The following is a 23,603-nucleotide window of genomic DNA, read 5'->3' as shown; positions in this document are numbered from 1 at the left end:
TGGATTTTTGGGACAACCCAGAAATTCTGTACAATAGAGGAAAGCTTCAGAGACTAATACAATCAATTATGTCTTTATACGTTCATAACCTAGAATTGGATAAACTGGTTTCAAGGAAAATGTCAAAACATTTTCTCTTTAACAGAGGACTTCACAGCTCTATGGAACTTGCAGGCAGACAGAACTAAGAATTGCAACTCAGATAATAGCTGTCTATTTTCGGTCGGACAAGGATGGTTACGTAATTCTTGAGCTTTCATATTATATAAACTGGGCTGTTTATCTCATTTGTTAAGACCTCAGAGGACCATACATTTTATTTTATTTTTTTTTTTTTAAATCCATAATAAATTTTATGGAGCTCACTTTGTTTCCTTTTGTGTTTTTCACGTCATTCTATAAACTGAAAACAAAATCACAAAATTCATTTTTATGCATTTTTATCCCCTTTAGAGCCTGCTATGGTTTGTTTAGACCAGTTGTAAAGGCTGTGGATCATTTGTGTAAGAGCCTATTGCACTAAAAAGAGGTCAGTGACTCAGCTAAGTGCAATGGTTTGCAAACTGTAAGAGCAGGTATATCATGTCAAAGCTGACATAGGACTCATCCTAAATCATATGGGAAATCTCAGCTTTGCTGTGAAGCCTCATTAATTTCAGTGGAGACAGACACACCATTCTCTAGGTAAGACATGGGGCGCAGATGTTCTTTACCAATCCCTTTCACATCAGGTGTATTGGATATGCAATAAACTGACCTGCCAACAAATAGCTTGAGACTTCAAACTGGGGAAGAGCTAAAAAATGGTTGGGACATGAAAACATTTGACCATTTAACAATTATTCTCAAATATTCCCAATGTTATGTATCCACTTTTTTTTGGTCTAAGCCTATCACATGTTGAAGTTACAGGAATGTCCCCAAAAATCAGAACCATAAAATGTCAAAATGTGTGAACAACTTATTTCCATCTATTGCACTCTCCTTCTTTTATACCAGCTCTCTGCCCAGACTGCATTTTTATGATTGAGAAACATTTTATAAAAAACAGCAGACTCTTTAAGTGTATAAACATGACTGCTATTGCTATAATATGGGAAATTCTGAAATACATCCAGTAGTAACTAGATCAGCATGGCCAGTGATGTAAGACATTTTATATAGAGCTTTGGAAAAAATTATGGAATCACTTGCTACAAGCGTGCAGTTGGCCAGAATGTTTGTTAATTCTGTGTAGCCAACGGGTAATTTAGAACAAAACAAAAAAACCCAACCTACATTGCAGTGGCTTGGCAAGAAAACAGAGAGGGCACGTTGCATCTTGTAACCTGGACTCCAAATCACTCTGAAGGGAGAAGGAGAGGAAACAAATTTGGCAACACTACGCATGGATCTCAAGCAAGCACCGTAAAAGGTGTTGAGCTACTTCATATTATTCAATAGTACCAGATTAGACATCAGGTCAAGCTGTTAAATTTAGGACCCTGAATTCTCTCGGTGTCCCAAAGATCCCGTCATGGCTTTTTGGGAAGATAAAAGTGCCTCGTGGCTGGGGGCTGGGGGCACAGGCCAGCATGTCCCCAGCCAGGCTGGCTCGGTCCCTCCCAGCCCTGCGCCAGGAGGCCTTGGACACTGGCAACCTGAAGGATTTTTATGTGTCTCTGGACTCTGTATCGACTCCTCTGGAGCAGACAGTGGTGTGCGAGGGCCACCACAAGCCCTCTGAGCGCCCGTGAAAGGCGGCTGCTGGGAGCCTGCTGCTGCCTGAGCCCTGTGGAGCCGCTCAGGGCCGTTTGCCTTTGTGCTTTGTGGAAGTGACCTAGGTTACCGCCATTGCTTGAACTTCCTTTTTTTTTTTTTTTTTTTAAATGCTACTATCAGTGTTGATGTTTGCTGTTGCCAAACCAGAGCGTTGTAGCGTTGTAAACATTTCAGCTAATCCCCGGGGAGCTGGGGAAGACGCCGCCTTCATTAAGTGCTCCCGTGGAGGCGGGAGGCAGAGCTCCCTTCCCCGGGAAGGTCCCGTTTCTGTCAGGCTGGCGCAGGCCGACCCCCCGTGGGGTCCCTGGGGACGCCCTGAGGCCCATTTGGTCCAGTCCCCCTGTGGGGGCACAGCTTGGCCCCCAGGCCCAGATGGCTGCCGGGGCCACCAAGGCCTGTTGTACCAGGCGGCCGTCAGGCGGGGGTGAGCCCGGCGAGAGCTGTCCTGGGAGTACTGCCCGCAGGGGAGAGCAAACTCACTGCTGGCTGCTGGGGCAGGAGCTCTTAAGCTTTGTTTGAAGCAACATGCTTAAGGAGTGACACTTCGCTTTTGAGAAGAAAGGTGGTTTTTGTTCGGGCAGTAAGCACCCTCAGCCGCACCGGGAGGGACGGCAGCTGGACAAGACACAGTTGCCACATAAACCCAGAGAGGGATGAGTGTGGGGCCGCTGCCCCTCCGCGCTCCTCACCTGTCCTCAGCTCACCCCGCAACGCTGGCCCTCCCCGCACACGTGGAGTGGAAAATCGGATTTGCTTGCAAATGAAAGTGAGAGGTGTCTCTCTCTCTCTCCTGATTTTCTTCTTCGATGGAAGTGAAATGGAAAGTGGGAAGCACTTGGCTGGACTGCCCAGAGGAGGGGGAATGGGAGCATAGGAGGGGGGCCAAGGCAAGGGCTAGATTTAGGAAAAGGGAGGGAGGGAAATGGCGGGGAAGGGCTGCCAGCGGCTGCTGGCTCTGCAGGAGAGCAGGAAAGAGAGAAGATAAGAGGAGAGGAGGGAGGGGCAAAGGCAGAAGGGGAAAGAATGGTGGGTGCTGTGGTGGGGAAGGGTGACCTGAGATGCTCTAGTGCTGTGCTTGCCACCTAATTAATGTGTTTTAAAAATGCTGGGATGCCGGGGAGGACATCTGACAAGTTACCTAACACAGTTCCTGTGACTTCACCCTGTGCTATTTGTGCTTCTTCCGGCCAGTATGTGATCAGCCTTTACTTGAATATCCCAGTGTCTAAAGTAGTTTTGGGTTGCACATTTAGCAAACATACGTGGAAGCCTCTGACAGTGTTGTATCGAGATATTTTTCAGTGTCCCCTCATCGATGGTTCTAACCCTTTCCACGTGGTATGTCTGCTCTGGAGCAAAAGCAGACGTGGCATTAGAGGGTCAGGGCTCTGAAGTAGTTTATGCTTCTCACTGCCACAGAGAAGCTTACGCTTCAGCCAAGTGTAACGTAAAACTGCATCCTGTAATTGGGGAACAGACTGCTGAGAAGAGTGACTATAGGCCTATAAACAATTGGACACATCTTGAATGACATTTGTTTATATCAAAGCATCAGTCTCTTTTCAGTGTGGTCTACTGTGCACAACATGGTGGTGCCTTGTTTGTGTAGCACTTCCTATCTCCTGTGATAAGCTTACTAAAATTAGAAGTTATGGAATAACTTAGTTTTTAAAGGACGTACTGCTACCTACTGCTATGTTGAAGTTCATGAACTGGCCAAGAGCTAATTTCATGTCCTGAATTTAATCTCTTGAATGCTGGTATGTTTCAATCCTAAAGACAAATACTCTTCACCAAAATAAAATCTTGTCTGCTATTGGCTTTTATTGCAAATTATTATTTATTGCAGATTATTCCAGATATTAGTGACCTGTTTCCCACATGGAACATTCTATTTTTATGCCTTATGTAAGACATAAGATGTCCCCCTTTCCCAAAGACCCAGTGACAGTGGCCCAGTAATTTGCTCTTTTCAGCTCTTAATGTCAAGTTCGCACTATCGCTGTGTCTTTGGGGTGACTCTTTTCCATTTTTTCCTTGCAAGAAGCTCATACCGCAGGCTATTATACAGAGGAAGGGTTTTCTCTAGATGCCATTGTCCCTTGACACTATGTGGGAAGACAGTGAATGGTAGACAACCTAAGGGTTCCTTGGGATTCATTGGAGACATCATACACCTTTCAACTTGTTCCTATATACAAGTCTCTCTGCCAGTCGTCCTGCGAGCTGGATCGTGTTGGACTAATAAGGCAATAAGGTACTGACAAGGTTACATTTTCTAGAGGCACAGCAATCTACAGTACTGTTTAGGATGCCTCTGCATTTTTACCTCAGTACTCTTCTTACTTTTCTTAATCACACTGCACAGCACAACTCAGACCCCCGCACTTACCATCTGCGTAGGACCCACGTTCCATGGAACAGTTGACATGGGACCCACAAAGTCCTCTCTGCTAGGTGACCCACAGATCAGCCTGAGGCCACAGTCAAAATCAGCTGGCAAGTACTGTTCCCAGCTCACCATAGCAGCCCAGATTCCAGCCAAAGTTGTTTCCCTGAAGGGAAGACCATGGTTTAAAGATCCACCGTTGCTACCCTAAGCTTTCAAACCCTTGCAGTATCAGTCAAAAATGAAGGTAGAAAAAACTGAAAGGCAGACAAAATGGAATTTGTGGTCGGAAGTCCCCGATACAAAGAGAAGTCTTAATTATACCAGAAATATTTCCTGGATTGTCACAGTAAGTTACTAGTTTCTTTTTGTGAAAAATAACAAATATATGTTATACGGCTGAGGAGCATCTTATCTTACAACCATTGTCTTCGCATTGTGTTTGCTGTAGATCGATGACTCCATTCTCCACTACTTTGGAAGCCGTACGAGAAGAGCAGTTCTGCACGCACCTCCTGCCCACCATGAAACTGACCGTCAGCTCTGTCAGCGCATCCTGGCAAAGCATGGATATACAGTCACAGTCCTTGAAAACAGGAGACTGATGGAAGATCCCTGGCATGAGGGCCCTTATCACAGTAAGAATAATTTGACTTAGTTAATTCATTAATCACTAAATGTTAGCTATTGATCCAGCATTCTTCCACAGAATTCCACAACTTATAAGCTCTGGATGCAAGTAAGGATACAAGTCAAATTCTAGTGTTTCCCAGTTATGCAGATAATTTTCCACAACTAGATGATGCTTTCATTAGATACTTCCTTCCGTAAAAAAATGCAGCAGTGTGATTCATCATAGTCTTGACAACTAAATCAGATCAGTTTGGTTCCTGATGACTTCTCATAACAACTTCATCAATATAATAAGAATGATTTTTCAGTAGAGCATTTCATAACAAAACAAATACCTGCTATGTCTGGTTCTTTCTCATTTTGTCTCTCAAAGAAAAACTGGATGCACGAAGGTACGCTTTTTCCTCCGGTAATGTTTTGATTGTTCTGCGGGCTTGTTAAAGAGCATGATATAGAAGAAGTGCAGTTTGCACTTACAGCAGAAGCTGAGGTAAATTACTGCTGGTTCTTCGTTCCTGTTGAAATTTGATCCACAGTTAAAGTAGGCTACTGAAGAAGCTTGATCTCTTGCATAAGGGACTGTAGCCTTGTTGTGTAGACTTATATGGTGCTTGATAGAGGAGCTTTGGGCACCAGTTATCATAGAATCATATAGAATCATAGAATGGCTTAGGTTGGAGGGGACCTTGAAGGTCATTGAGTTCCAACCCCCCAGCCATGGGCAGGGATACCTCCCACTAGACCAGGTTGCTCAAAGCCCCGTCCCGCCTGGCCTTAAACCCCTCCAGGAATGGAGCTTCTACACCTTCTCTGGGCAACCTGTTCCAGTGCCTCACCACCCTCACAGTGCAAATTTTCTTCCCAATAGCTAATCTAAATCTACCTTCTTTCAGTTTGAAGCCATTGCCCCTTATCCTATCACTACATGCACTTGCAAAACGACCTTCCCCAGCTCTCCTGTAGGCCCCCTTTAGGTACTGGAAGGCTGCAATAAGATCTTCCCAGGGCCTTCTCTTCTCCAGGCTGAATAGCCCCAACTCTCTCAGCCTCTCCTCATAGGAGAGGTGCTCCAGCCCTCGGATCATTTTTGTGACCCTCCTCTGGACCGACTCCAACAGGCCCATGTCTTTCCTATGTTGGGGGCTCCCGAGCTGGACACAGTACTCCAGGGGGGGTCCCACCAGAGTAGAGTCGAGGGGCAGAATCACCTCCTGACCTGCTGGCCACACTTCTTCTATATATGCTGACCATGGCTCTTGGACACCTCAGAGGTATGAACTGAAATTGTGATCTCAATTTGGTCTTCTGTTGGAAGTCCTTTGTGGAACTGTAAGGCTCTGAAAAAAACACACAGGCCACTATTCTGTCAGTAGAAAAATGGTGTGGTTGGTTATTTCTCATGCTAAAGGGAGTGCCGCTTGCATCATTCAGGCTTGCAATACATTCCTGGGGTTACCAGAGAGCTCAGTTTTGCTTTGTGCTTTAACCAATCAGAGTAGTTTCATAGATGAATAACGTAATTACTTAGCATGCTTGAGGCTGCTCAAAATTCCACCACTCATTTGAAGTTTCTTTAAGAAACTTTATTGAAAATGAAGTACATGCAGTTTTCTTGTCAGGCTGTACCAAGAAATAGTAAATTGTCTTCACCTCACCCTTTTATTTTAATCTGGTTTCATAGGCACCTTTCAGACACTCCTTGCCTTGAGTACTTTCCATCTCAGAGTGACGAGACACAGCGTGTCTGAAGGCTTTGGTAATGTCAGACAGGCTGCAGAGAAAAGATGGTGTCTCTGGGGACCATATGCACCATCTCTGTGAAACAGTTTTGTTTCAAATGGCCAAGGAAGTGGGTATGCCAAATTCAGTTATGACCTAGAAAAAAATGACTTTACTAGATTTTGCTCCAGTGATCAGCTTGGGTTGAAGTGATCAGCTTGAAGTTGAAGGTAGAAACACAGGTTTCTACCCTCCAAACACTGCCTCTGCAGAAATCAATTTAACTCTGTGTATTTATATTTTACAGGCTAGCATCAGTACTTCCTGTGGTATTTTTCCAGAAATGAAAAAATAAAAAAAATAAAAAGGGTTTAGGTATTTTCCAGGAACATCCCACAGCTTCCAGCAGATGTTGGAGTAAGTAAAAAAGTCAAATACTTGCCAATTTAAGGTAAAAAGTAAGGTTCTACTAAGTCAATTTCATGGCAGCATAAGTCTGCCTTTAACTATTCCCTGTGTTATGTAAGTGCGTAGCTTTAATGTTTTAAAAACATTTGTAAGTAAAAGAGCATGTCTGCATACCAAACCAATGATCTTTTCTTAGAACTAAACAAGTTACGCTCAAAGTTGTTTTCCTTTGCCAGTAGATTTAGCAGGTTTACTGTTCTGGATGGGACAATACTCCTTATTTTGGAGAAGGGTATTTTGAGCCATGCTTTGTCGTAATATTTTACTAATAGAAGTGTTATAAATTATTCAAAAATATGTTCCTTGAAGCCTCTACTAAAAAGATATAGATAATGTACTGAGAAACATAGATCACAAGTGTTGTGAAAAATCTATAAAAAGAGTCATTCCTTGGTATTATTTAGCAGCTCTATCCGGTGCTTTTATTTTTGTGCACTGTCTTACTCATGTAACTTTCAAAGTTCACTCTGATTTTGAAAGGATTTTTTGTTTAGAATGGCTGAGAGCCAAGAGTCTAGCTGAAGTCATATATGGAAAAAAATTCACCACAAAACATTCCTAACTTTTTTGGGCTGGCCCACTATTCATTTCAGGACCAGTTCTGCTCCCATTTGAAACCCAAGTGTGACAGCTCTTCACACTGATCTTCCAGAGACATCCTCCACACCTGGGCTGCAGCACTGTGTTGAGTTCATTGCTATCAGAGAGAAACATCAGGAGAACAATTTTCTTCAGTGGAAATTTTTCACTTCTTACATACCAATCAAAACATTTTGAGTTTTGGTAACTGGAAAATAGTTGGCTAAAAAGGAAAGGGATACCTTTTTTTTTTCAGTCAAAGAGACTGTGGTTTATGGGTTTCCTGTGAAAAGTCTGTACAGATGCTTTTTGCAGTAAAATATAAATTATTCAACCCCCTAATTTTTCACTGAAAAATAGCTCTGTCAGTAAATTCTCAGGCAGCTTTGGTTGAACAAAAAGTAGCTGTGCTTTCACCATTCCTCAGCAATTAAACCCACATGGAGGGAAAAGCCCATGGACTGATGATATCTGTGCTTGCTCTGAGCTCTTAGAGTCTTCCTTTTGCGGCAGCCCTAAATGAGCTAGTTTTGCTGTAAGGTTTAACATGTCTCTTAGTCAGCTGGTGGGATAGAGATAGAAAGGTGGTACTGTGTTAGTAGCAGTTGAGGGGTTAGTCAGGTTTTGAGGAGAGCTGGGATTGCCACCTTGGGCATGCAGCTTCTGCTGGGGTAGATCTGTTTAAGCATGGTCAGTACCTCCAGTATCTGTGGTCAGTCCATCATGACGCCAGCGGTTCAAATGAAGTTGGGTAACAGCTGATGAGAAAGACATCAGGTTGTATTGGCCAGGACATCTGTAAGTGGTAAACTTGTTTGCCAGCTAGGCAGAAGAAGGTGTGCTTGGTGTGCTGTTCCTTCCTTCCTCCTCCTTTTTTTTTTAAATCTGCTGATTAGAGATTTTAAAATTATTTTAGAATGATTTTAAATTCCTGATTTTAGAATCTGCTGATAGAGACATAGCCTCTGGGACATGTTTTGCCTTTGCTGCAGCCTGGGAGCAGGTTTGAAACTGGTGTCACACAGCTTCATGGAAAGTAATAAAAGGATCAGGAGGAGTGAGAAAGCCTCACACCTCTGGGCTCTCTCCTGGGAGGTTTTCTGTGCTAAGCCACACAAGCCGCAGGCCTGCCTTCCCTCAGCCTGGCATAGAGCTGTGCTGCTCTACCAGATGTGAGTGGGATGTGCCACCTGGCTTCAGAGCACCCTTAGGTCCTCCCACAGTGGCAAACACCATAGAAGACATTGCCAAATACTTTCTAGAGCTTTCTGCCTTCTTCCCTGTCCTTCCAGTCCAAGAAGCTCCCATCTCTGGGGCCACGGCAATCAGGATCTGTGGGTCCCTATGGCTCTGTGATGCCCTGCCAACATTTTCACAATGGTTTTTAACAGAAAAGTTTTATCTCAGAAATTTGTTGCATTAAAATGCATTTCTGCCCTCCAAAAATAACATTCCCTCGTTACTGTCTGCTGCCTGAACCTTTCCTGAATTCCATACTTTCCCCAGATGACATCTTCGAAGATAAAAAAACTACTTATATCTTTCTTTCTGGAGCTGTCATTTTTTCTGTCCTTTGCCCAGTGTGCCTGCCTCATTAGTCAATGGTGACCCTCCCTTAATAGGCATTTCCTTCATTTCTCAATTCTTCACCTTTACTACTACTTATGCAAATCTCAGAAAACTGCAGGCTCTGAAAAACATGTACAGCTGTATGCCACAAATCTGACCAGCCAGTTTCAATTCATTCTGCAATAACATGCAAAATTCTGTTGTTACGGCTAACTTTTGGAATGGAAAAGATTCTGCATAACCTTGATGACAGCCAGCCAGTTTGGCCATGGAAATAGCACATCTATTCAGGCTGCTGGCAAACTGAGTGCAGTGTAACATTATATGCTCCTGGCTGCCTTTGAATGTTAATTCTAGCCATTTGGTGGAAGTTTTTGCAATTGCAATGAGCGACTTCAAAAAAAGAATCATAAACCGTTTCCATAGTATTGATTTTACACAATCATTTCCTATTTTTAGAATACTACAGTTAAGTATTAAAATTTACTATGGCTTCTGTTTGCAGTTTGAGTGACATCCACTGAAGATGAAATTTTAGCCATGCCATTAGAAAGATCGTTACAGTACATATATTGATTTGGGGTGGGTTTTTTTGTGATTTGTTATTCCATAAGATAAGTATTGAACCCATCTTAGCTTTGGTTGATATTTACCTCTAGGGCCAATTAAGTCTTGATATTTATTTCCACTGAAACCAGTACCAGCTTTATGTCCTATTCATTCACCTGAGATTGTTAAGTGGAGATCACATACTATATATATCCTTAAATGTACATATATTATAAAGAATATTAGATCTGAAGTTATTTCCTCTTTGCTGACTTTGTCAATATGCACTGAATTCTGTTCTGTTTTCTGCCATTTTAAGAGCAGGCAGTGTTTTAAGTACTTGGCTGTGTAAATTAAGCCCTGGTTCCAACAACTAACTATGAGGATGATCTGGCTTTTCGCAGATGTGGGAGCAGTGCTTGGGTGGAGCTGCTTCAAGAACAGGAAGGGATGAGTGAGACAACAGACCCATGGGAACATATCTGAGCGAATCTTGGCCCTTCTCTTTATGTACTGGGGTCAAGAGATCCATCTGGCATTTAAGGTGGCATTTCATAGCATTACTTAGGTATTACAGCAAGGAGTCGATAACCCCTCATTGTTAAAGCAACCTGAATACATTCAGACATAATTCATTTTGCTGTAAAATGCTGATTTGAGAATTGTTGTATTGTTATGGCAGATATGACCTCTGTTGCCGCCCTCCTTGGCTCTCTACAGAGTCCTCTGTTGCTTCCTTGTACCCAGCAGTTGCTCCCTATAAAAGCTGCTGCTTGGGGGATGTCAGGAAGGGTGAGCCTGCAGGAGCAAGCACAGGTGTTCAGCAGACATGGAGTGATGCTAGCTGCAGGTTTCTGTCTCTCTCTGGATGGTGCATGACTGAAGAAGCCGTTGGGGACAGATGAAAGAAAATTCTGCATTGATTCTCCCCCAAGGCAATTTTCCAAGTCAGTCTTTGTCAATTTTTCATTTTGGTTTGTTGCGTATCCTGTGGAAAAATTGTGCTTTAAAGAAAATGTACATTTTTCTGTGGGAAGAACATGTCTGTGTCTGTTCACTTCTGTTCACAGTAGGACTAGGAGGCGGAGAAATGCTGCTGCACCAGAGTTCGAAATGGAGAAACGAGGATAGAAACCATATGAATCACTGTCAGAAGTAGGATGAAATGCATGCTCCTTGCTGTATATCTTCATGTTATTCCTTTAGCATATTGTATCACCTCTAGTACTTTTCATACTTTTCACCAGAGGCTAAATCAGCAAAAGAATCAGCTTAATTGCTGCCATCTGGCCGGCAGCAAGGTAGGAACTTGCAAAAGTGCTACTTTGTAAGTGCAGCCAGTAATAGTTTCCTCAGGGCTGCTAATTAGCCTAGAGAATAAACTACAGCCGTGGGTTTTGGAGGCCCCCAGGGCCGTGTCTGGTGACTGTCAGACATTCGCTTTTCATTTTCCAAGATATACTATATCAGCTAAAGCAGTGAGAATTAGAGGACGTGGTAAAGACAAGAGGACACAGTGATGCCCTTTCTTCAATGGGTGTGAAGACTAGTATGACCAGGGGAAGAGAGGTACTTGTTAATGTAAAATATTAAAAAAGTCTGCTGCCAAGGAAAAAAGAATAATCTGTTCTTCATGCTATGATAAATAGGACATGAAGTACTACTACAACAACAACAAAGTTATGTTAGATATTAGGAAAGCTGTTTTGGGGGTTAGGCTAGTAAAGGAATCAAATGGATCCACTGGAGCTGTGGAGCATTCACTTAGAGGCCTTGCGATATTAGGTAAGAGATTTTATTGGGTGAATGTGTCCCCTTGTGGGGTAACAAGGTGAACTCATAGAGTACTTGAAGTCTATAACTAGCCTTGAGAAAATGAGGCAGGCAAGGAGCTGAAGAGTGAAAACAGCGATTTCTAGAGCAGGTGGAGAGATTTAAGGTATGAATCAGCTGTGGTAACTCGGGGCTCTAACTGAGGAACAAGCAATATGTAGTTTACACAATCTTCTTAAAATGCAAAATATTCTCAGAAAACCCAAATCTATGAGAATATATTTCTGACAGGAGTAGGGAAAAGGGAAGGGAACACAAAAGCACTGGTGCTTTGAGTACGGCCAGCTGAAGTCTGAGAGGGCAAATAACATACTCTGAAATAGGGATGGTTTTCAGAGAGACATGAGACAGCATGTAAAAATCAGTACTAAGAGAACCGAATCTCCTCCCTTAGTGAGTGGTTTTCTATTGAGTTTGAAATGCCTTGACAGGAGTAGGTAGCACTAGTTCTAACTTTACTTTTATTTCATTTTTTTATTTTTAATTGTCCAGAGTACAGTTAGGAGGAGACCCTACTTGCTGTTTGTTATGGCCTCAGACAAGTTTCCATGAAAGCCAACTAACTTTAGCAAACAATTATAAAGACTAAAGGCCTCAAGGAAAATTGCTGGTGTGTTCTGTAAACATCTGGTTGCCATTTTCAATTACAAGGACCAACCCACTGAAGGAAGCAGTTTAGTTTTTTTGGAACAGAAATGGGACACTGGGGTTTTTGTTCTTTTTCATGGTGGAGAGTAAAGGAAATGTCAGGAATAGAGAGGTCACTAGATGCTCAGCTTTTATAAATACAAAAGTCTCTGAGAAAATTAAAGTAAATTGAAATCAGGTTCTGAAAGTGTAAACAACCCTGTGGAGGTAAGGTTAAATAAGCAGGACTGGAGATCCTAGCATGCCAGCAAAAGCACAAGATCATTCTATCACGAGTAAGTAATTTAAAATATTGTGCACAATAATAATGGTGAGGCTAGCCACAGAAGTATTTTGTGGGTTACTATACAAATACACATATATATTCAAATCTAGCAAGATGTAACTTCTCTTCCAAAAATCTTTTTGGTTAACTGTTGGTACAAATATATGGCTGACAGTATACAAAACTGGTTGGTTTCCTAATGCAAAATATGTCATGCGAGTCCTGGGCAAAGTTTTGACAAGCAAAACATACATTTCAGAACCATTCTTTTAGTATGTTGCTAAGAAAGAAGCTTCCTAAACAAGCTGAATAGGTAGAAACATGATCCTCAGAGCACACTGAGTTATAAGCATACTTAATGTTTGTTAAGTTTGTTCTGCTTCCTTAAAATTAAAGTTCATATAGTTTTAGGAAGCAAATGTGTACCAGAAACATACACTATCTTGATCACTTGTAAATTTTGCTTTTAGCAATTGAGCATGGCTATTTGCCAACTAGTTGAAAGTGGATGCCTAATGTCATGCCATAGGCATCATTGGTCTCAGGACAAGACAGATCAGTTTCTGACATACCCAAATAAATGCTGTTCTCTAATGTGATGCTGTGGTTTGTTGTTCGAAAATCTAAATGCATCATATATTTTTCTGAACAATATGTATTCTCCTTCCTAATTATTAGCAGAATGTATTCATGTTTTCTAGCAGAAGAGCACACAAACTATTTCTTTGTACCACTAAACAAAACCCTCTGTAGAATTGTACTAAAACCCATTTCAAATGCTCTCTTTTCCTTGAGAAAGGGAAGTTCTTTATTTGTTCATAACAAATGTATAAGGGCATTGAACTTTGTCAAGTTAGAACCAAAATACAGCATTTAGTCATAAAGTTACCAAACATACTTTTCTTTGAATGTTCTATTTAGTCATATAAACAGAACATCCAGTCCAGTGGAGACTGATTGTTATTGGGCTGACTTAGAACTTACAATAACTAAAATATTACACAGTGATTACACAGGGAGAAATTAAACCTTTGCTGGAATAGATTATGTCATGTTAATAGAATCTGAAAAACACCAGTGTCCAGGCAGATACACACATCAGCCAAAGGAAAGCAACAACGTGCTAGTCCACTGAAATTAAAGAACTACAAGAGCTTAAGGTGTAAGTATAAAGGTAACAGCAGATAATTTTTTATTCAAGTATTTTTAAAATGCTTTCCTTTAAGAAAAGAGACTCTGGTCCTAAATGTCAGATGATTGTCTACTAATATAGGTGCTAGGACAATGACAGTAAGTCTAGCCAGAAGCCTGTAGCCGTCCTGTCAGAGCACTCTCTCTAAGGGATTGTTGCATTAGTGTTGCCCAGTGTTTTGGCTGCTGTCCTTTTTGATGCACTCCCTGGCTCTGAGCCCTGGTCAGCTGAGAAATGTGGTGTCTTTCATTGTTGTACTCCCATTTAAGGTAGACGCATTATATACCACTGAAACCAAGCCATTTTTTTTTTATTTTAATTTTTATTTTTTACTTTAGCAACCATGACTTTTAGTGGTTCAGAGAGCAAAAAGCTTCTACGCTGTGTGGGCCTTCATTGTAATTTGCAGCCAGCCCACTCCATTCCTAGGTTCAGATTCCGACTTTCTCCAGCTGCATGCACTTTCAGCTGACAGCGCTTTTGAATGTTGCATCCCAAAAATGCTTGAGACATCAAAAGTGCAGTACCCACCCACAGGTTAGAAGGTGTTTCTGAAAATTTCATGCACCATATTGTTGTTACACTGGCTTATTTTAGATCAAATGGGAACCTTTCCTTCATGAAGGGAATGATTATTCTACCCTTCTGATGTTCATTATACTCCCTCAGAGTTGATTTTTCAATGTAATATTGGATATTCTTTTATTTGGCCCCTGAGATTGTCCATTTGGAGGTAATCCTAGTTTGCACAGATGTTGAAGAGAAAGGAAGCTTCTCTGACATACTCAGAAATCAAAACTAACTATCTCTCAGTTTCAAGTTGGTCATGAGAGCTTTCAGATTTCTGAAAAAAAATATTACTTCATACAGAAAACTATTACTTGATTAGAAAGGAAAGAACCCACAGATAATTAATTTCTATCATTTTTTGCAGGTGTGTTTCCTTACAAAACAATGTCCATTTTTCACAACAGAAGGGCAAAATATAGAATGGATTTGGATTAAAAAGTAACAAAGGAATAGGACTTGAGCAACCTTAATTGGTAGCAAGATTAAAAACATATAGTCTTAATATTTTTCCTCAGTGGTGCCTCACATAAGTAAAATGTATTCAGACAGAGGGCAGGACAGAAGAGCTGAGTGGTATGCATTTTGGAAAGATTGAAACAAATGATTCAAGGCATAAAGTGTTTCTATAACAAGCTCATTGTTGTAATGACTTTGCTTCTGACATTTGTGGTAATGCTTTCCAAAATAAATATTTAGCTATAAAAAGGAGTTTCATTTTTAATTTATAGCAGCTACTAAAACTGTGTATTTACATAGAATATACTGAGTTTTCTTCTTCATTGTGAAATGCAAGATGAATGTGGCAGAACCACAGTTATTTTAGATGTGGCAGAATACAGCTCAATTGATCAGTTTTTTTAAAAAGGACCTTTTGTATAAAATGGTAAAACAAGACAACATTTTTTCTTTATTTGGAAGGAAACCACTGTTTGCTACAATTCATTTTTTAGTGTTTTACGAGAGTTAAAATAGAAAACCTATCAGCATACCAAAGTACTTTGTTAAACAGGCTGATAAACAAAATAAGAACAAGACCTAGATATTTTGGACCAAAGCAAGAATTATTTGTCTGTCTAAATGGGAATTAAGCATTTAATTTATTTTTTTTTTCCATCTGGCTTCAACAACTCCCTCTCTCAAAAAAAAAAAAGCCCTCCCTCCAGTTTTCACAACCACAGTGAGACTGTGGTTGTAAGTATCACTGGAGCCTGCCTACAAGTCAGTCTTCAACAAAAAATAATTGAGGTAATATTTTATAAAGAGTAGGCTGAAGACAAGGACTTTAAATATATAGATTTTGGCACATGTTAACCCCATTTTCACTTGGAATGAAGTGCTGCTGCTTTAGAAAAAAGGTTAGAGGACATTTGGAGAAAGGTCTAAGAATAGAAAGAAAGAAGGGTTCAAGAAAGTACTAGCACAGAAGGTACCTGTAGACTAGTTAGGCTGCCCTCTTTATGAAAGGATGATGTGTGAGGTAGGAGAAAGCAGCAGATTTTTTCTTCTCTACCCAGCTTTATGACACGTCTGATTTACATCCCAGACGTTACAGTACACATTTTTTGCAATTCTAAGAATGTGAGGATGTCTGCGGACTTTCAAAAGTAAGAGGTTTGACCCTACATTTCTTTAAAATGTTTAGAGAGAGAATTTTAACTTCTACTTTCGAGTCCATGTTCCATGGATGCTCTACATGGTAGTCATGGTGATGTCTGTATCACAGACTTTCACTACCCCATGGCATGCCAGGTGAATAGAGTTGAAAGGCAGCGTAGGGTGCTGCATAGAAAACAGAATCTGTGGGGTACAGCTGGAAATATCCCTTATATTAATCATGACTTAATTATTACATCACGATCTTCTGTGGTTTTGTCTAACTCATAAATGAAATGGGTCAATTCCCTAGTCCTGAGAACAAGCGACGCAGTATGGCTCATGTCCATGGATCTAAACTCTTTTCCCCTAACTGAGGGTGGCCTGCTCTTCACTGAGTTTTAGGAACTGTCACTGGCTTGAGCTGTCTCTTGGGGCATTGCATGGCCACCCAGGGAGAAGAAAACAAACACAGTGGATGATTGCAGGCCAGTGGTTGAGCCTGTGTATGGACACTGTTTAGTTTAGCCATTGCCTCTATTCCGAAGCTTCTCTTTTTCGGTATGCTGATTGTTTCCTGCCTCTTGGGTATTAAGGAATCTGACACATTAATTAGGGTTCATAGGATGCCCGACTGCTGTAAATGCAGTGATAAAGGGCTGCCATTTGGACTTTAAAATATGTGGTTTTGTTTCTTGCATAGGTGATCAAACACCATATTTTTAACATTGTAACTGTTATCCTAATTCACTGTAATTAGAATGAGACAGGACATTAAGACAAGTAAACCCATCTACTCAGCTGCTTATCCTGAGGCTCCTCTATATCCATAGAAGGGAAGAGGTTGTTTTCTCAGCTGTAGCACAATTTCTACCCTTTAAAGTCAATTATGAGTTCTCATTAGTGCCATCATTCAGAGGGCTTCTCAGCTCAGGTTCCTCATGTCCTGTTGCAAGGAGTGGGAGTGGTAGAAATGTTGGGGTGAAGAGCAGGTTGGAAAGTATACTCAAGCTGGCGGTTGGGTTTCCTTGGGCAGAACTCCTCCCCAGACTCTACTTTCCCATTGAATCGCCCATTGAATCTTCTTTCCAGCCTCCAGCTCTTTCCATTTGTTGCATATGCCTCTCTAAACACCCAAGCTCTTCCTTGTAGGAGTAGCAGGATCAGCAGACTTGGCGGCAGTGGGTAAGATGCCTCAATACCTCTCGTTTTTGTTGTAGCTCCTATGAACACACTCATCCAAGTTAGAGATTGCCAAATCTGGCAGCCTAACAGAGGTGAGGCTGATGCAGATCTGCACCCCCACATCCAACCAGCAGCAAAGCTGAGCGTGTGCTTCCAGCCGGCTCACGCACACACCTATACACCACAAACATACACACACAGCCGGCCACACAGGTCAACACCCTCAACACTCACACAAACACGAACAGCACCCACGGCCTCATCCATTCGCCAGTGCTCACATATGCACTCATACACCTGCTCCAGCTGCTGCCATCATGGACACATGGACCCCTGAGCCCTGGTCCCCCTCCAGGGGCTGCACTTTGAGCCCCAGACACACACACACACACACGTACATATGCACATGTGAGAAAGTCCCACAGGAAAAGAGTTGGCAATGGAGTTTAATAAGAGGGCAGGACAGACTGCCCTGACCAGGTACAGGACATGTCCAGCCAAGAGTGGCAACCAGCCCACTGCTTAGAGGTGGCAAGCCCTTTTTATACCTTTAGTCCTCTTTTTCCCATGCTTCTTCCTCTTCAAACCACCTTGATACCCCCTTTTCCCCACCTTTGGTTCCTCCACTTAACAGCCAATAATAAGCAATCGGGAAATGCTCTTACCATGCACTTCATAATTGGTCCCAAACCCTTAGGCAATGTGCTTCCTCCCCTCCTTGGGTCCACAACATGCTTTGGGGCTCCTGTTTACTCATTGTGATGAACACTGGGGCTGAGCTCGGGAGGACCAGGGCAGGGCCTTGTGTCTCTCTGACAGGGTTACTGGGGTCTCCTCCCAACCCAGCATCATCCCTCTGTGCTCCTTTGTGTGTGTTTCTGTAAAAAAAAAAAAAAGTTTCTGTAATAGAATATTTGAATCCTGGTTATTTTGCATCAACTGACTCTGTTGGTTTTTCATCTTACATGTCTGTATCCAGCCAAGAGGAATTTTCCTGTCCCCAGTGTGTTCTTCATTGTCGCACGTGTTTGTTTCCCTTATGGCAGGGGGGTTGGAACTCGATGATCTTCAAGGTCCCTTCCAACCAAAACCATTCTATGATTCTATGATTCTTTTGCCACTCTGCTCTTTGAGTGACAGAGGTATCTACCTCACATATTTAAACTGCTACTTTTCTTTATGGTATCTGAAGTTTAAATAAAATAACTTTATAATAAACAGTGGGAGATCCTGAAGAAGCTTGTGAATATCAGACCAGGGTGGGCATATATGCACACAAGCAGCCCACAGTTAGGTACTCAAAAGCTGTGACATGCACTCTTTTCAGCTTTGATTTGACTCACTCACTCATGATACATCCTTCCACTTCATGACTGCATGCCGCTTTTTCACATGACTTTGCCTCAGGGTGCACAGAACAGGGATATAAATTTCCTTCCTGGATATAGTCCCAAGAGTTATCAGTTCGAATAACTTGGATCACATAGCAGTGGGGGTTGTCCAAAGGCAATTGTGTCAGGCAGTCTTCTTCCTTGGCACAGAGCAGAGTGGAGCTGAGGCGTGGAGACCTGAGTGCCTTCTTCCTCATCGCTTGAAGCAGTGGGGTTTTCCTCCCCCAGCAGGATGCACGGGTGAAAATCTAGTAATATGGCGCACTGTCACCTCTCATGCTCAGCCCCAAACCCTGTTACCAGGACAGGGACATCAATACAAATTTTCCAGTGCCTATGACAGATGGAGTATATGGAGAATGACTTCCTTAGCTATAGAGCTGCCCTCCCCATGAGTTTTGTCTGATCCCTACCTGTCTCAACTGCATGACTCTCCTCCCCACATGCATATCCTCTCTTTCCAGTTTTCACCTGGTTCTTCATCCCAGTCTACCATCAGTAGCCTGTTCCTAGTATCTCCCAATCTGGCTTTTGTGTCAGACAGTTTCTTTCTCCACCTTCACAGCAGGTAAGGAAGTACCTACACAGATGGATTAGCTGAGCTTTGGCAGATCTGTGACAGATATGTGCTTTAACGGGGTACCAAGTGCTTCCATCCCAGAGGAAGTACTTGGTACATCCACCTCAGTCTTACAATGCTTTCCTGTGTGAGTGAGAAACATATCTAGGAGCTTTGATGGTGGTAGCGTACCTGGTGTATTAAATACATATAGAGTAAGAATTCCAGCATTTGGGAGCAACTAGGGATGTAAACCTTTTTAGCTTGCATAAAGGTAGAGCATACCATATTGGATTACTAGATGCTTTTGGTTTCACTGAGGCTTGCTATGTAGAAAGTACCCATATGTGGAGAGCATACCAGAGTAATCTGAATATTCACCCAAAGCACAGTGTGTAAGCACAGAAGTAGAATAACAGGCTTAAGTGTTTGAATTGCCCTGATGTGTTTGCCATTGGGTCAGGACTACATATTTTCCTTTTGTTTGCTATTGCACCCTACTGTAGCTCAGAAAGTACTTTGACAGCATATTTTCATAGCTTAAGCTGACAGGTTATGCCATGATAAAAACTATAGGTTATTAGAGTTACAATGTGTAATACAACTCAGTGGAGAATTATTCTTAGCCTGACACAGTCTCTCCCGGATAAACTACAAACCCTCTAATGTACTTGTCTTACATACTGCAGTACTCTTTTCCTCATGTCAGACTAATATAATTTTTGTATCTACTTTAGTTACTTTTATTTCCAGTATTCTGCTCATTCTTTGGTTGCACAGAAAAAGATATGGATATAGCTTAATAATACTGCACATTTTGTGTGCACTACCTTTTGTTGTATTACAGACAGTTATCTGCAAATTGAAAAACACCACTTTAAGTCATTTGCTGCATGTCTGCAAATTCTTTCGTGGTTGTATCTTATAGTAGGGTAATGTGTTGATTGAAGAAAGGATTGTTAATCTATTGCATGTCTGAATGTGATATAAATGGAGAAAGGATTGTCCTGTCTCTTCTCCATCCTTGTATTTATGCCTACAATTGATTTCTTTTGCTTCTTTTAGAGAAAGTAATCTGCCTTCTATTATCAATTACTCCAGTAAGGGAGACAGTAACTGGCTGACTTGGTAGGTAGGTCTTATGCAGCCTGGCCCTCCTGATGTAAGGAAACAGTAATAGAATAGCTCTCTCTCTTTTTTTTTTTTTTTTCCAGACAAGAGTGGAAGCAATGCTCCTCCCCCATTTGTAGTTACACATAACAGCTCATCACAGTATTTGCAGAAGAGATACAGAATAGTCAAGCATTACCCTGTCTTTATGGGTGAAGCACTGTGACAGGACTTCAAATGGCTATTTCACTCCCCAAATGTTGAACTCAGGTGTGACTGTGAATTAATTCTTGAGCACAGGGCAATGTTTTGTGCTAAGCTGTCGAGGGAGGGATGAGCTGCCCTTGGAATTAGACTGGTTCCACTTGGTTCATGCCAGACTTTTCTCCGCAAAGAATGCTTCCCTTGGCACTTCAGATCCTTTTAGTTAGGGGGTAGCTGAGCCAAAATAAAACCCTGATCATCCTCAAGGGGAGTGAATAGTGACTGTCCTCAGGATTCCTGCAGCATTTCCCTGGCAGCCATACAGCAACTGTACAAAGTATTTTGTGAATGAATTGACTGCGTCCAACAATCTCAGCCTCATACATAGGGTGGGGTTTTTTTTACACTTATAACGCTACACTGCAATTCATGTGCCAAAAGATTTCAGCCTAATTTGTTTAGTTAAGCAGGTGGTTACTGGACTGGACTGCGTGTTACGGCAGAGTACAGTCAGTCTCAACAAGTAGCATGGATCACGCTGTGTGAAACAGAGAAAGGTTTGCACATGGACAGGTGAACAGCTGCTTTCCAGTATAGCTCAGAAAATACCACAAAACTTGCCGTCTTTTCCTAAACTCTTCTTTCAGCAGAGTGATCATTTCTTCCGTGTTGTCACAGTGAGTTCAAATTGGTGATAGCTCAGGATAATCAAGAGCCATGCCAAAAGAAAAATTAAAATACTTCCAATAACTACTTCTTTAAGGGGAAAACTCCTGCACACCTAGTTATGCATTCCTTTAGGGAAAGCCCTACAAATGAAATGGTGATATCAAAAACTTGTGAAAGGCCATATCATTAGCAAAGAGAAAGCATTCAATCCAACAAGCAGCATTCTGAACTTTGCACAAGTAAGACAGCCAAGCTGCCACAACCAGAAATAGGCTTCAAAGGGTGTTTTTCCCAGGAGCATTATCAGTGAAGCTCAGATCTTCAGAGGTGTGGAATTCCCACGTCCCCAAAGCACATCACACAGCCTGGCTGATGCTGCTGCCCTCTGAGATGCTGAGGGGCATAAAATCCAGCCCAGAGTCTGGAGCCAGGTAGTGAAGCAGTATTTTGTCTTTCGGTCATCTGGTAGTTCTTCCACTCTAAACTTTTTACTAGAGAACTGTTGGCTCCTATAAATTGACTGCATTGCAGGGGTGAAGCCTGCTTTGTAAAACATACTCCTCTCTTGCTTAAAGTTGGATTTGTGCACAAGCAGCTACTTCCATAAACATGTGCCTCCTCATCAAACTAGGTACGGTCTGTGCTCACTCCATTACCCTGCAGGAGCACAGGAGTTAGACTTTTTTTGTTTTCTTCCCTGTAGGCTATGTAGACACATGATTCAAGAAGCTAAAAGTTACATTCATCGTATTTCTTTTTTTTTTCACAGATCAGGATTTCACCATGCAAAGCATTTTTAATTACAGTTTAATGTGTCAGTACCTAAACAATACTTTCTCCTGAAAATCTTCTCTTCATGCAGCTCAGAGGTACCTAGAAATATGTTTCAAGTGGAGCTTTGGGGAATTCTTTTTAAAAAAACATTATGTACAAATCTCAGTATCTCCCTTGGCAGGAGTTCTGTACCTTCCTTAAAGTGATGTATTCCAGTACTTCATCCTTGTGGTTAGAAACTTTTCTTTATATAATCTTTGCTGCAAATTAAAATGTTTGCTTTGTATCTTGCCTCCAGTGATTAAAGAAGACAATTGATTTTCGATGGGTGAAAATTTATCCTATGGTGGTGTGGTTTAATCCCAGCCAGCAGCTAAGCACCACACAGCTGCTCACTCACTGCTCCCCAGTGGGATGGGGGAGAGAATCGGAAGGGTAAAAGTGAGAAAACTTGTGGGTTGAGATAAAAACAGTTTAATAGGTAAAGCAAAATCTGTGCACACAAGCAAAGCAAAATAAGGAATTCATTCACTACTTCCCATGGGCAGGCAGGCTTTCAGCCATCTCCAAGACAGCAGGACTCCATCACACGTAATGGTTACTTGGGAAGACAAACGCCATCACTCTGAACATCCCCCCTTCCTCCTTCTTTCCCAGCTGTTATTGCTGAGTATGCCATCCTATGGTCTGGAATACCCCTTTGGCCAGTTGGGGTCAGCTGTCCCGGCTGTGTCCCTTCCCAGCCTCTTGCCTACCCCAGCCGACTCGCTGAAGGTCACAGTGAGACACAGAGGAGGCGTTGACACTGTGCAAGCACTGTTCAGCAACAGCTAAAACATTGGTGCGTTATAAACACTGATTTGGTACCAAATCAAAAAGGCAGTGCTGTGCGAGCTGCGAGGGAGAGGATTAACTCCGTCCCAGTCCGACCCAGCACAAGGTCTTCCAAAACCCACCTTCTTCTTGTAACCCTCTACGAAACCATGTTTTCCAAAACTGGGAAACTGTTACAGGTGAGGTATGACCAACCACAACTGCAGCAGCAGCATTACCCTGTTCCTTGTATATAACACTCCTCATCAGGTTTGGTTACAGTCTGTAGGGTTATGATTATAATGAAATAACCCCTATTATTTAGAATTCCATGTGACATAGAATAATTTCAAACTGCAATTCTAAAGGCGGGGATTCAGGTCCTTCAGTTCCCATAGATCTTTGCCAACATTTTAAAACTATTTGTTTTTTTTTTTTTTTGGCAACAGTATTATATTGTTAAGCCATACACAATTTCTGAATCTGGTCCTTTTCTGCCGTACTGCTCTCTGGCCAATTGTATCTGTCCATCTGATTTATCCTTCTGAATTACAGCACCTTGAACTGGTTTTAAATTTCCTCAGGTTGAATTTGGACCATATGTAAAAATTCTTTTGAATTCTGATCATGACTTCCAAAGTGCTTATACTTCTCAAATTGGTGTCATTTGTTATTTGTAAATGCATTTGCTATTCTGTCATTCAATTTGTTAATGAAAAACTTCAACAGAACTGAATGTACAGTGGGTTTTTTTGAGATTCTGCTCCAAAAAAAGTCCACTTTGATGGTGTAGATTTCATTCTTTCAGATTGCTGTGCCTCACCTGATAGGTATCTTATGTGGAAGAAGTGTCTAAACACTTACTAAAGTCAGACTGTTTCATTGCTAGTATTTCCCCTTTATTCATTAAATCAGTCACTCTGTCAGATAAAAAATAGACTAGTTTTACATGTCGTGTTCTTGACAAACAAATGTTGGCTATTTCTTGTCATCTTCTTATCCTCTAGTGCTTGTAAATTGTTTATTTTTAGGGTGCAAGCAAGTGAAAAATTGCAAATTGACTAGAAATTAAAATAAAAATAAAGCTGACCAGCCTTTTCATTTCCCAGAATGAATGAAGTACAGAAAGA

The 23,603-nt window shown here is 41.7% G+C and overlaps 1 protein-coding gene across 1 annotated transcript in view; it reads left to right on the top strand.

Annotated features, from left to right (window-relative positions):
• Positions 1–23,603, top strand: part of CPED1 (cadherin-like and PC-esterase domain containing 1) — a 147,778-nt gene that overhangs the window by 6,843 nt on the left and 117,332 nt on the right. Inside the window, 1 exon segment of the mRNA XM_009883673.1 lies at positions 4,602–4,788. Coding sequence (XP_009881975.1) covers positions 4,602–4,788 — 187 coding nt within the window.

This window comes from Charadrius vociferus, unplaced genomic scaffold, assembly GCF_000708025.1.
Source record: "Charadrius vociferus isolate BGI_N301 unplaced genomic scaffold, ASM70802v2 scaffold43, whole genome shotgun sequence".
NCBI lineage: Eukaryota > Metazoa > Chordata > Aves > Charadriiformes > Charadriidae > Charadrius > Charadrius vociferus.
This window is presented reverse-complemented; position numbering and strand designations above follow the sequence as displayed.